At 42.2% G+C, this 14,795-nt stretch overlaps 1 protein-coding gene across 32 annotated transcripts in view; it reads right to left on the bottom strand.

Annotated features, from left to right (window-relative positions):
- Window positions 1-8,660: 8,660 nt before the first annotated feature.
- ESRRG (estrogen related receptor gamma) overlaps window positions 8,661-14,795 on the bottom strand; it is a 387,661-nt gene continuing 381,526 nt past the window's right edge. For all 32 annotated transcript variants that reach the window (XM_058420042.1, XM_040060736.2, XM_040060734.2 and 29 more), the window contains one exon: window positions 8,661-12,427. In XM_058420042.1, the coding sequence (XP_058276025.1) occupies window positions 12,183-12,427 (245 nt within the window). In that variant the 3' untranslated portion in view covers window positions 8,661-12,182. The remainder of the gene's footprint in view (window positions 12,428-14,795) is intronic.

Below are 14,795 nucleotides of genomic sequence, written 5' to 3'. Positions count from 1 at the left end.
CTATCAAAAAAACCCAAATTCTCTCCACCTGCCTTAAATGCAGAGGGATTGGAACCTCCTGTTCCTCAGACTTCATTGCCCCAGGGCATCATTGAAACTCATGCCAGATGAGGAGAGGGAATTAGGCTAAAGCACCTGGAAGCCTCCTGCTGTCATCGGTGTGACAAAGATCCTGACAGCCCCATCAGTTCCAGAGGGGAGCCCAGCTCAGGCCACCCTTTGTTCTGTATCACAAAACCAAAGAGCAGTGTTCTGATTTTTTTGTTAAGATGCCTCTTTATCCCAGTATCTGCCTCCTACCTTCTTAGCCGTCTTGGTCCAATTAATATTCTGCATTGACTTAATAACACTACTAATGATAATAACACTGGAACACATCTGCATTGACTCTAATTCCCTCCAAGAGTGGTAGGCTGTTACAAACATAACAAAAAAGGACACTGGAGCATTTATTCCCTCACACATACTCCATTCCTACATAAATTCTTTCTCTCTTCTGTCCATATTTCTCTCTCTCCCCTACCACAGCTGCATTTTCTTTCGTATATAAGTCTCTTTTCCTTTCTGCAGATTTTACCTCCCACTTCTAACATGGACATGACCTTCTCATCTTCAGATTCTTCCAAATCCATGGGCATGCTTGATGACTGCTGTATGCTACCCCTTCTGGCCACCATTAGTTTATCTATATTAACCAAACTCTGCTCCAGATCCCCATTGCTGTTGGCATGGCCTATAAATTTAAATAGATTTTTTAATGCATTAGGTAAGTCCTTTCTGATACTCGTTGCTTTGCCAAAATGAAGTCTACTGAAAGAAGTGCAATTTGGCTGGGCCACGGTGCCAAATAAAATTAATTTATCTTTAAGCTGAAACATCTGTTAAGAGCATTTGACTTTATGAATGGCATTTCCAAACTGCAGCAGTCCAAGGAGCGTGTTGTGCTGCACAGGTATTGAGCCACATAGCTTCTGTTGCCTGCTTTTAGACTCTGATGCAGGAAACAAAGAGGCATAAAGGCTCAGAGCCGCCCATTGTGGGCATTTGGATCTCAGGTAGCATTGCATTTGCTGCAGGGTGACCCAGTGGGATCCAAAAAGTGATACATTTTATGTGAATTTCTCATGCTGAACAAGATGACCTGTGTTCGCCCCATAAAAAAAAAAAAAGTAGCAGTAAGTTCGTGGAAATAGGGAGACAAGTCAGCTTTGCTTCCTATTTCATACCACCTTCCTCTGCCCAGCTGTTTCTGCTGTGAGTCTATAAAGAGGTGGTACAGTCCTAAAAGGATGTTGTAGACTCTCTTGCTTTTCTTGGCGCTATGAACCATGCTGTGGATAGGCTCGTGGATCCTTTTGTTATGCTGCTCTGGTGAAAGGGTTTTGTAGTGTAAAGTGACTGACCTTAATCTTTTCACATTGGGAGCTGAATTTTTTTCCCCCTGAATCTTCTGGTTGTAAGACAGAGTCCATTTATATGTAAGATATAAGAATAGCCTGGCTCAGCAAGTCATTTAGAAAGACATTTGGTCAATGTAAAGGAGTAAGGGGAAGGAGGGGGAAGGGATCCCCCTCGCCATTGTTGACTTTTGTCATGGTCACCTTGTGAGGGTGTCTCTGTCGAGGTGACAAAGGAGCAAGGGAATCAATGTAGGAACTATGTAAAACCTCGTATATTGCAAGTATAGGCACGTTTACATCTTACAGCATTATCAAGGCCCATCTTAACAATTTGCCCGAAATCCATCAACATACCACAATCTCAAATATATCGAAGACAATTTTTTTGTTGTTGCTGTAGTCAGAGGATAAGATATAATAATGGGTGAGGACAAAGAGTCATGGAAAGAAATTGAAGAACTTGTTAATTTCAATCCAATCTGAGATGCAAAGCCAAACCAGTGCATCCCTGTAGTTGTCTGCATCACTCATTGCTGCCTTACAACACCTGGAATTGGGCTCAAGGAATGACTTATTCCCTCCCATCACAGTTTGTTTGTATCCATCTGTAAGGAGTGGAATGCATGGACAGTATCAGTCTTTGCTTATATACATGGACTGATTCATTATTTCCCACAGTCTTAGCGGGACATGGGATCGTATCTCCACCCTACAGACACAAAAGAGACAGTAAATGGATGTCCACACAAACCAGAGCAAGAGAGAAACTTACTAATACAGATGTGTATTCCTTGTCCTCATTGCTGCACCTTGGAAAACACTGGTGGCCAGGTCACTGGCACTGCTGTGGGCTCTGTGTGCGGCAACATGCATCTACACTCAGGAGAAGCAGCTCCCCTTGTACAAGGATCGAGCTGTGGCTTTTAGGGTACCATGAGCAGAGAAAAGGAATCAACCCTGGATGCTCAATCTCATCTGGAGCAATATATGACTGCTGGGGTAGGCAGACCCTGAGCCCGTCACCTGGGAATTGGGGAGAACCAAAAGTGTCTTTAAACCACAGCAGTGTGGGGAGATGGGAGAGTGTCACCCGTTTTGGGAAAGAGAGAGCTGATTACAAGGAAGCCCCATGAAGGCTGCATGGACAAACAGACAGAACGGATAAAAACTGAAAACATTATGTCTACTGAGACTAAGCTACAATATTCTTTGTAAGGCTGGGGCTCAAGCCTGAACCTGAGCATCTGCAGTGTCCACTAAGGACCGCTCACATGGATCTTTGGGACATGAGTAACTTCCATTCCATGGCAGCCCCAGGGTCAGCCCAAATGAACTTTATGCTGCTAATCCTTCCTGACAGAGATAACAGTGTGGGCTGGAACCCTGAGCCTAGAGCTGGGAGCCACAGGATGGGGAGAGCACCCTTTCTGGAAGGAAAATAATAATTCTCTACCTCCATTCCACATTAAATCTTTTGGGCCAGGATTGATAACACAGAGATGTTCCTGCAGAGAGGAGGAGAACGAGGAGCCTGGAGGGGAAGAAGGAGTGAAAAGGCTGGGCTGGGGGAGGGTGTTCTTACTTATCACTTTTGTGATCACTGGAAAGTGGCTGTGTGATTATGCTGAGGTTTCATCACAGCAGAGTGGGAACAACCTGCCGGGAGTTAAGTGAGGTGGAAACCACGGGCATGACCTGGGATTCAGCCCCTGCTAGAGGAGGTTGTTCCACGTCTGTGACTAATCTGTGCAGCTCAGCCCCGATTGGCTATAGACACCTCATCCTTTCAGGTGTTTCTGTTACACAGGAAAGAGCAGAATGTTCAGTGAAGGGTCAGCTGTGGTTAAAGAGAGAGATCTGTGCACTTGGAGAGGGTGAGGGGTGGGAGATTTTGCAGACCCCACAGAAGACTGAAACACTTCTGTGTCAGAATATGGAGATGCTCCCTGGGATTCAGATCCAGGTATTTCTTTTCCCCATTTAAATTAGGGTTGCAGTGAAGAAGGTAACTACTGAGGATGATATGGAGGTTTTCCATTCAGTACTACCCAGGAGTCCCATAGACCCCAAGTTAACCTCTGGCAAGTAACACTGGCACTTCTGTGACTCCTTCACAGCCTGGTATGAGAATTCTGCCCTTATTGACTTCCTCATACTGCCAGTCCCTCACCTTGTGGCCATTCCCAATGAAGCTGTGAAATTAGATAGAGCATGGTAGATTGAACTGGAGAGTGTTAGGAGTGCGATTCATAAGGCACTTGTGATTTTAAAATATTTTTTCTTTTAACCCCTTTCACTAGCCATTTACCCTCTAACTCTCTCTCTATAAAGCCTTTTGAGGGGCTACTGCAGCAGGTTCCCCACACTCCCTGCTGGGCAAACTTTGCAAAAGACATCTATCCTCAGCCACACCAGCTCGTGGGTCTGGCTCCAGCAGCCCCTGCTGTATGCCAGTCAGCCCACAGCTGGTGTGGGTGGCTGGCAGCTTGTCAAGGAGCTGGGAAGGGCAGGTGATGGGGGCATTGCTGCAGAGGAAGTGCATTGCTGCACCCAGCAGCCCTCGCCTCCCTCTGCAGGTGTGTGGCAGCTCCTCTAATCTGACGTGGGGCTGATAAGCTGCCCTTCCACCGTGCCCTGTCTCACAGCTGTCACCTTGCCCTTGCTCGGATGCCTGCGCTGCACTGCTCAAGTGCCTCTCTGGGAAATGCTTCTGTCAGCAAAGCAGGGCTGAAATCGCCCAGCCTTTAGATGGAGCAGCTTTTCAGCAACAAGAGCGCTTGGGAGACAGGGAAGAGGCAAACAACAAGCACACAGTCGGGCCCCAGGAATGCCAAACGCAGGGTTAGAGCCTGTTTGCAAGCAGGCAGAGATGCAAACCCTCAGCACATCTCCTGCTTCCCTCCCGGCTCTGCGTGCTGGACTGGACAAGGCAGGGATGGCGCAGCCTGGCAGTCCCTGGGATCAGCTGCTGGCAGCGGGCAGCCACTGTGGCATGGGCTGGAGAGGGAGGGGAGGCCACGAGGCAGCACAGAAGTGGGGGATTTGGAGCTAAGGCTCCAGGACTGTCTTAAATCTCCAACATCTGCCAATTTAAGTACAGCTGAATTGCCGGATAATTCTGCTGGTGGCACTCCTGGGAACACCCAGCCCAAGCAGAACAATTTTGAAGGAAATTACATGAGCTGGGATTTAGTGTTGTCTCCTTAGCTTGTGGAAGAGATAATCTGGCCCATTTAATGTGGAACAAAATTTGCTCTGTTTCACAGGCGTAAGGAGATAGTTTTGCCTTGAGAAAGCAGCAGTAAATGACTCTGAAGTCCTGCTGTCACTTGTTCACCGAGCTGCCGTAATACGGAGTGGCATGGGCTGTTTTCCTGGGCCACTTTCTACATATAAGTAACGCTCTTCACAAAGAACACCACTTAGTCTTATGACAAAATTCCTCTAGTGTGACACAGAAGAGCACTGACATCATTCTTGAAGGCTGCAGAATTTATGGCACAGTTAATTATTAATTTGGCTGGAATTTGTAAAGTAGAAGGGAGTTTTTGTGCTTTTAGGCCATGCTCTCGGTGTGTAAATCTCTCATATGGCTTCCATAATAATACTCCTGCAGCTATGTTGTCACCTATTGTAATTTTTCTGCTAATAAGAAAATTTAAACTAACCAGGAATCCTAAATTCGGAGACTAGTTGTTTATTTCAAATATACTCTAGAGAAATAATAATGCAGTTCTGCTCTGAATTTAATTTAAACAGGAACAGGCAAAACAAATCTCTGCGGAGGGCATTTGACAATAATAAAATATTTCTCCCAGCGGGTGAGCTGGTAGCAATTGTATTGTTGCCATCAAAGCTCACGTTTCAGCAGGTCATTACCATCATAACAAGCCCTTGGACCAACTGGCATGGACATGCAACATTGAGCTCCTGATGGGCACATTATTTCAGACCTTTAACTTCATGGAGAACAAGACAAATACTCCTGGGAGCGGAGGATTATATTTTGAAATTCCTTTCTTTTCTGTTCTGCTTAATAATAAGAGCCTGCGTGTAATCAATCTACCGCCACTTGCTCCTTTATATTAATGGAGATCGTAAGGAGCCAGCTTGGGAATGTGAACACCAGGAGTCAGCGACCCTTAATCTTAAGGAAACACTAACGATTAGCATGGCCGGGATGTGGCAGCACAAACACTTTGGGATAAAAATGGCAAAAGCAAATAAATGCAATCAGGTTTTTTTTTCCAGTTACTTGAGGTTTTTTCCCCTTCTCTAATAGCAACCACAAGGAGGAAGTTTGTGATCTGTATGTTAAAGGCATCCTATGGACACAGGGAATCAGCTTTTCATTGCAGGAGAAAACGCCTTGTGAGGCAGCTACGGTGGGCAGGCTGGATAACAAAGGATAGAGTAATTAGCAAAGTGCCATGTGAAATCAGAGACCTACATTACACAAGAGAGGTGAAATGCAAAGGAAAGGAAAGGTGCGAGTGAAGAAAGCTGTTAAGGAAAACTAACAAAGGCTATAGAGGAAAATGTAGAAAACAGATGGAAGCTGTTCCATCCTTAAGTTTGGTGCAAGATCCAGGACGGGATCTATTTTAACAGTAGTGTTAAAAATTTTTAAAAGAGGTGTTTTCTCCTGCAGAAGCCTGTACACAGAAAAATCTCAGGTATTTTTGTGCTTAGGGGGTAGGTTTTTTCCCCACTAGGGTATGACTGGGCATTGCTGCAGGAGGTCACTTAAAAATGTACAACATGAGGGCTTGGCTAAGGACAGTATTTCCATTTCTGTTCTCTTTTCTCCGTTTCTGTTTCTCTTTCTTTTGGTTTTGGTGGTATGTTTGTTTATCCATATTTAGTCTTTCAGCGCTGGCATTGTTAAGAAACACACATAACTGCACGTGCAATAGCACTGACTGGCACATGATTTTCCTGCCTTTTCTTTCACTGAGAAAGGATCAGCTGCAGGGACCATACGAGGACACTTCTGGTCGGTGTTTGCCAGACCTTCTCACACTGCGAACTCACAAGGTCAAAAATCCCCGCCAGCCAAACAAAGAGCCCAAATGACATTGGGTTAGGCCATTACTTGACTGCAAACCTCCAGGGAAAATTCATAGCCCCTCACAAATCCCATGGCACATAGGTGGCCAGTTCAGGGGGCGGCATTTTCCTTTCAGATCCACACCAATGTCTCTGGCTGAGGGCATGGGTGACAGCGAGGGGCAGTGGAGCTGTCAAACAAACACCCCCAGAGGCCTCCAGTCCACTCTCGGACTGGGATGGCTTCTTTTAACCTGGTGGGCACGTGGAGTAGGGGAGGGGAAGGGGGGGATGTAAAGCACATCAGCAAAAACCTGATTTCACTGAGCCATTCCCCCAGTGGGAACTCTTGGCTTGCCATCGTATTTTAGCCAAGTGTTGTTGCGGTAGCCACAGGATGGGGCTGTAGCAGTTGGGAGCTACAGCAGGGTGTGTTGTCTGAGCTAGGACTGCCAGTACCCCAAACCCTTTTTTTACTTTCTTTAAAGACTAAGTAGTTATTTCCGCAGTTTAGAAAGGTTTGTGCTGCTAGCCAAATTCCCCAGATTCCTACTGAAACATTTCCAATGGATTTCTGTGCCTGTCCTGGCTTTACTTGCAGAGACAGCATGGGGAAAAAAAAACAAAAACAGAAACAAAAACAAACAAACAAACAAAAAAAAGCCACCAAAAAAACCCAACCAGAAAAACTCTGCAGAGACGAAGTCCTAGAAGAGGCTTCATCTGAGAGTTGCATGTATTTTTTCCTCTGTGATGCTCAATGATCCCCAATGAAAAATGGTACAGAAAGCATGATTTTTTAACTGCATGTAAAAACTTTAGTCAATGACTAGGGTCAAACACATGTTGAGGAAGTCTAGGACTGCCACTTTTATTTTTTTTACAGATTATTTTCTTATTGTATGTGAAAACTTGTAACACTGCCCTTTCCACTTCTAAGGTGCAGTATTAGGTTTTCTTTTGAAGAGGTACCTTGCAATAATTAAAAATCAGGAAAGTAATAAAAAGGGGGGGGAAATACTAAAAAATGGGGAAAGCCAGCTCTGTGCACGCACACTTGTGTGCGTACGGATGGACGTGTGCCTGTGTACACAGCAGTGTCAGCACTGAAGCCCAGTTCTGATCGTCTTTGCAGAGTCCACGCAGGATTCGTCTTGCTATTGCCCTGCTGCTCCTTTTAATTGAGAGAAAGTCCCCCTATTTCCCATGACAGCTGAAGCGCAGGCAGCACCGGTAGCAGGGCAGGGGTGCCGCTGGCTGTGCTGGCACTCGGAGGCTGTGAAGCACAGCGAGCCCTCGGTGCTGCCCCGGTGCCGTGGCTGACACAGCTCCTGTCCCCGAGCCGCCCCTGTGCCATCAGCCAGAGCCCCCAGAGGACGGCCAGGAGCCAAGGCGAGAAACGCGTTGGTGAACACAACCACAAAGCGCTATCAAGACAGGCTAAAAAGCAAGAAAAGCACACATTAGCACTTCTGTGATGGTTCCAGAAGGGTCCACAGGACAGAGGGGCTGAGCCTGAGCGAGGGGGGCTGCAGCCCCGCAGAGGGACGGGCCCAGAGCCCATCCACGGCCTCTTGGCCCCCACGCTGCTGAACCCGCCTGGATCCCGACAGCTTTGCGGGATCTTCCTTAACACCCGCCTGTATCGCTGCTCTGGGGGCTGTTTACGTCCATTCAGCAACACTGCATCAAATCATACAGGTTTTTTTCTTAATTTATTTTTTATTTTTACTCAGAACACATTGAAGGAGTCTCCTGCAGTAGGAAATGAATGATAGAATTGGTTGTTGATGGAGAAAGCAAAAAACTACTTCTATATGGCATTAATGTGATCTTAAAATAGTGGGAAAGTTTCCTTTTATGACATTGACAGAGAGGCAATGATTTTGAGCAATGCAGGTTGATGTGAAGATGCTTTAAGATTACGTAAGTGCTATATAAAGGCCTGCCAGCCTGAATTCTAATGTGCTATGAGACATTTTGCATATTTAAGAGTATGCAAAATGTCTTGTACCACACTAGAATTCGTTCTGACAAGGCTTTATATAGCATTTATTTACACTCATACCGTACTTTAAGGGAGAAGTGCAAACGCTGGCTCCGTTTTCCACGGAAGTAACAAAAGGCAACGCTAATTGCTCCGTTTCCTCCTCCAAAAAAGAAAACAAAACCAAAAAATCCCACAACACAAAAAATAAAATAAAAGCAATCAAAAGTGGAAGCTTGTTTAATATTGCTCTACCATCATCCTGAAAGGCATAATAATTTGAGTTACACATCTGAACTGATTGGAGTTACAGAATCATATCTCCTTTTTGCATTTAACAATATATACAATATAAAATAAATACATTTACACAAATGGACATTGGTTGGAGCACACGGTATGATACACATCACAAAAATATACAGTTGATTGCTATACAGATGTGAAGCCCATCTACAGCTATAGACATGTTTGTTTTCATTTGTTGTTTTGTTTCAGTTTTTAACTACTGGCTATTATGCAACTCCTGGATTATTATAAGCAGTTTAATTTTTTTTTTTGTCCTTTTGCGATCTTTGCACGATAAGACTGCCGTAAAATGTTTTCCTAGGCAGGTAAACAGAGACGCTTAAATAATTAAAATACAATCACCAACACCCATTTTCTCTTCTATAAGAAAAATAGCAGTTTTAATTTTTTATATCTTTTTATGTTATCATTTAAATGCAAAATAGTGGAATAAATACAACAATCTGATCTGATTGAAACAAATGTGTAACTTCTGGGAGTTACACAATCATATTGCTTTAAATAAGAAAAAATTAAAAAATGAAGCAAAAATAGAAATTAAATCGTTATGGCTAAAACATACACCCTTTGAAATTTTCCCAACACTTCACATTAAGTAAGTGGTCTTGAAAGAACTCTTCTCCAGCAAGGTTTAAGATGAACAACATTATAAAGCCCGTGCAGTTTTTTTTTTTAGCTAAGTTTCAGGTAATGGTTTTACAGTCTTGAGATACTTGTTCTTTTGCAGCTCCAAAAAATTACGGAAAATGAAAACTAAAGTTTGCACCGTGTGCCTTTAACACATCTCCATTTTTTATGTGTTTTTTGTATACTTCTAGTTGATTGGCTTTTGACCCTGAAGCCCAAGTTCTTTAATGTGATACAGCAAAAACAATATTTATATTATATATTTATATATATATAGTGTACTTGAACAGTAGCAACTTAAACCCTGCACAAACTTTCTGGAAAATAAACTTTTTTTTTGCACTCTTACATATATAAATAATCTTATAGAATCAGCACCTTTTTCCCAGGAGTTGTATATTTTTTTTTTTTTGACATTTTTCAAAAGGGATGTGCCAATTTCTGAACTCCTATCACAGCTATAAATTTCAAGTTATTGACCATCTGAATGAATTGCTAATGATGATTTACCTAGAATCACACTACAGTCACTTCTCTACTGAGAAAACACAATCTACAATATAGTCCCATATAGCTAATGATAGATACACAGTTTTGTTTTTTTTTTTTCCTAGCATGAGGCCGAGAGAGCACCGGCCCATTGTTATTTTGTTTAAAGCACACAACGTAGCAATAGTTTTGGAAACTTGTCCGCACCAAAAAAGTTTTGCAACAACACAGAGCGAGTTAATAACAACATCTGAGAGATGATTGAATAAAAGCTATATTTACAGCATTTAAAAATTAGACTTATCTATAATCTTGAAATATTCAAAGTTTTATTTCTAAGCTATACATTGGTATTCTATAATAAACTGTTACAGAAATTATCCCTTGTTTTGAAAATATTATGATTTCAGTGTGTATCTGTTCATAACGAGTATTTGTTTGGAGTTTCGATCTCTTAATTATTACTAGGAAGAACTTTATTACCGGTAAGGAATAGAATATACTACTGTAATCTCCTGAGGAATTGTACATCCAATATTGTCTCTAATTCTACCCTGTGTCTATAAGCACACACCACAAGAATCCAAACACCACAAGAAGAACAAGACAACAGTCTTTGAATGCAACATAAAAATTCAGAAAAGCACAGCAAACATGAAACATTGAAAAGCTGAACTACATTTCTTTTGTTTGTTAGGATTACAATTTTAATTACATCTGTGTACATAGAATAAGGATGTTCACATAGTACAGGGAGCAGCTACTAACACTGGTACATTGGTATAGCATTTGATGGAGGTTATTGTTTATTGGTTATTTAGCGACTGTAGTTTTCTGGGGGCATCTAATCGGTTTATACATTAGATTACACCTCGTAACAGTCTTGAAACTGACTGACTTTCATGCTGTGACAATACTGGTTGAAAAGCACATATACTGGTTTAGCTACTTGTTAAGGATCGCCATTTACAAACGAAAATCTAAATCAATAAATAAGGTATAGAAGTGTTAAATTCTTCAATTTGGTCAGAAGTCTACTACTCTGATTTCTTAATTTTGCAAATGGCGGCATTTGCCTCATTGCCTCTAAGCTACTATTGGTTCATAGGGTTTTTCTGCGTGTGAGGTTACAATTTTGCAAACAGGCAATAGTATCTCGTTCATTTGCAACTGAAGCAGTTAGAAATCACTCAGCGACTGCGCCCCTGCACACGGTCGCTGTCTCCTAACACTGTTACGGATTGGTATTTGACATGGAGCATTTATATGGTAGACTACTTGGATATACTGCAGGTGTAATCTAATCCTTTGAGTCAGTGAACATTTAGTTATAAACTGGAGCTCATGTTAAGAAACTGGATGTTTTGGACCAGACTGGCACACAACATAAATTGCATCCGTGATAATATGCACCTTCCCTTCGACTATTGCTTTAGTAAGATAAATTCCCACATTAATAAATGGCTGAAAACTGGTAAAGCTGGTACAAAAAAATCTCCATTAGTAAGAAGAAACAAAACATTTAAAAAAATCTTCCTTCAGGATTCATTTGTCCTTCATTATTGTTCATCATTGTTCAAGCCAGCGCAAAAATGCAGTATTTCTTTCTCTTTAGTATTGCATGAATGAATAAAGCTTAAACTATTCCCTGAAAAAGTTACATCGTAGCTAACCTAAGAAATATCTGGAAGACTTGAAAAAACAATTAAGGAATCAAATGGCTGTAACTGATCTAGATGGAAAATGCAATGATAAGAAGCAGCCGATGCATCGTCGCTTTAGTCGTCTAATTAGAGACTGCTCCTATGAAATCTAATACTGCATTCAGTCAGTTCATCGTGTTGTACTGTACTGCTAGGTACGGTGCTTCTCTCTTTGATTCCTTTGTCATTGGGGACATTATGGTTCATAATAAGTTCACTGGCATCCATATTATGGATTTCCATCCTTTGGCAGGCCTGGCTTCCATCTCTCTTCAATTAGAGACCTCTTTTAAAAAGTTCAGCAGCAAAGGAAAAAAAAAAAAAAAAAAGAGGAAAAAGGAAAAAAGGAAAGGAAAGAACAGAAAGGAAAAGGGAGAAAAGGAAAAGGAAAAGAAAAAACTGCATCAGTAAGACACAGAAGAGAAAGTTGAAAGCTGCTTCACAGTCTTGCTGCTAAATATCAGTGCAGTCATTTAGTCATTTTTTCCTTAATTAAACACTAAGTTTCTTTGCCATTATTATCCTGTTTATTTTCCCTTTTTTTTTCTTTTCTTTTTTTTTTTTTTTTTTTTTTTTTTTTTTTAAACGTGCATGATGGGGAAGCCCATGATGCTTTAGTCAGACCTTGGCCTCCAGCATTTCCAAAAAAAGTTTGTGCATGGGGACTTTGCCTTCCAGTTTGATGTTGTAGAAATGCTGCACAGCCTTGGTGGAGGTTTGCCTCAGAAGCGGGAGAGTCATCAACATCTTGCCTGCACGACGAGGATCTTCCATGTGCTGCCCGGCCTCGTAATCCTGCAGAGCCTCATGTAAGACGTCCTGAAGTTTCTGCACTGCCTCAACATCCTCTATGTGCATTGAGTCTGCAAAACAAAGGAGCAACAGGAGGTTTCAGTCTGGTGCGCCAGGAGCTCGATAACACTACGGCTGTACTTTCACTGGTTCTGCCCATCCTCTTTCACAAAGAGGGAAGATAATTACCCATTAATTTCTGCACTGACCTTTAGGAAAGTGTATTGAAATGCTGAGGAACTACAAACGTACAATTAACTCCTGGGTAAGTAGTTCTTCTCCTCATCCCCCTCAAACAAGTAAAACAGTCACCCTCGGTGCTCCCCAAACCATCTGTATGGTTACTGCTTTGAAGGAATGGAGGGCTGCATTCTATCGGGGAAGCAAGGATAAAACAAGGATGCCCTAACTGCAGAAAAGCTCAGCAAAATTCTGTGTCAGGTTCCAAGGCTGCCGAGTTGGAAGCTCAGAAACACTGACTGTGGGATTAGTACCACTGCACCAACACAAGGGAAATGCTGGTTTGAAGGGATTTCCTGATAGGTTTAGCAAATTTTTTTCTCCCTCAGGCATATTCAAACAGGCAGGCAACGCTTAGCATGTTTCTGAACAGCTTTTGTTCAGTGAAGCTAACGTCTCCTACAAGGTGTAATCCTTCTCTTCCACCCCCACACACAGTGGCTTATCTTGTTAGTGCTGGGGTTTTGCATTTTTTATAAAAGACTCAAAGCAAACACCTTGCCCTGCACCTTTGCAGGTGAGATGCCCTGGTGGTGTAAGTATTGAGTGACAGGCCCAGACGCAACACACACCAGGAACTAAACTGAACTGCTACATGACCCGAAAAGATTAAAGCAATGGAAGTGTGAAATAAAGAGAAAATATCTAACTGAAATAACTGTAAACCCCTCAGCTGGATAGATACAGAAAGTGAAGAAGTCCCTGAGAACACACAGTTACTGGACCATGCTGAGATTACTTTGGATGAGCAGCCCTAATTCTCTGACTTTTACGTAGTCATAAATGCCAAAGAAACCCTGATGTGGTCCAAAGTGAGGTGAATGCAAGTAAGCAAAAAGTCATGGGTGAAAGAGGCCACCAAACAGCCCCTATCAGATACCAAAATCGGGATGGTCAACAGACTTACAGAGCCAATAAAACACCGCATGAAAATAGAACTGCTGCGAGGGGCTACAAGCCCCAGGGACAAGCCACACTGTGCCAGCTTTGCTCAGGGTGAAACTGGGACATGGAACGATTAAACATCATCTCTGAAAACTCGACTTAATATAATACTGCTTTGCATCCTAATTTTTGGGTTTGGAATGAAGGTCCTGTTCCCAGACAGAGTAGCAACTGAGGAGCTGGATGGTGAAGAACCCACTTCCATCATCCTTTCTATGACCTGTAACCAGCAGTCTGATGCTCTGGATCAGTATCTGACAGAGTCTCATGTTTCACCCTGTTGATGATTAAACATCAAATTTTGCACGTGCTTCAGATATCTGAATTACATTCGGAGAATTAATATGCATCTAAGATTCATTTCCTAAAAGGTGATGTGCAACTGTTTCCTCAGATAATTAGGCCAGATAGTAAATACCTGTCTCCTTTCAATTACAAACATGTAAACTGAAACACAAACCAGTAAGTAACGGGTTAACAAAAATTTTCCAGCTCTTATTGTCACAACAAATGTGCAAATTGAAAAGAAAAAAAAAAAAAAAAAAAGAAGTTACAGCTCCCACTCTAAAACAGACACTTAATTATATACAAGTTTGGATCATTTAGCACATTTTATTGATTCTGATGACAGTTTATCTGTTAATTACACATAATGGAGTCCTATGGGAATTTTACATGTTTAATAATTCTGAGTCTTAGTGAATACATGCTCTAAGAGGCATGCAGCTAAGACATACGCTGCTGAGATGTGATACTGCACATCAAGGTGCATTGTGCTGAAAGCACAGACACAGAAATCTCTCTCTTAGGGATAAGGTAGGCTACAGCATTTTGAAAAAGATGACAGGCAGATATTACTTCTAGCAAAATTTATTTCTAATTAATGTGAGGCCATTCCCCGAATCCATACATTTTTGATAGTTTTCTAATATGGTAATTCTCTTCAGTAATTCTGTGTCAATAAGAGAAAAGCCCTGAATTCTGTGTCCTGCAAACAGATATAATCGATACAGACATGCTAACACACACATACAGACGTGACTGATGTCTTAAGCACAGGGTCCAGCCACCAGGCTTACTTTGGAATGCAATCTCTAAAAACATTGTCTTCACTCCCTAACTCTCTACCAAGTCCTTGGATATTCACTGCTGTGCTACAGAACACATGATCTGCTATTCCAGGTAATTTTTCCATAAACCATGTGCTGCTTGGGCAGGAAATACACATCTTTTCCTCCTCTCCCCTGATCCACA

The sequence above is a fragment of the Hirundo rustica genome, chromosome 3 (assembly GCF_015227805.2).
Source record: "Hirundo rustica isolate bHirRus1 chromosome 3, bHirRus1.pri.v3, whole genome shotgun sequence".
Classification (NCBI taxonomy): domain Eukaryota; kingdom Metazoa; phylum Chordata; class Aves; order Passeriformes; family Hirundinidae; genus Hirundo; species Hirundo rustica.
Note: the sequence above shows the minus strand (reverse complement) of the source record. Positions and strands in the feature narration are given on the sequence as shown.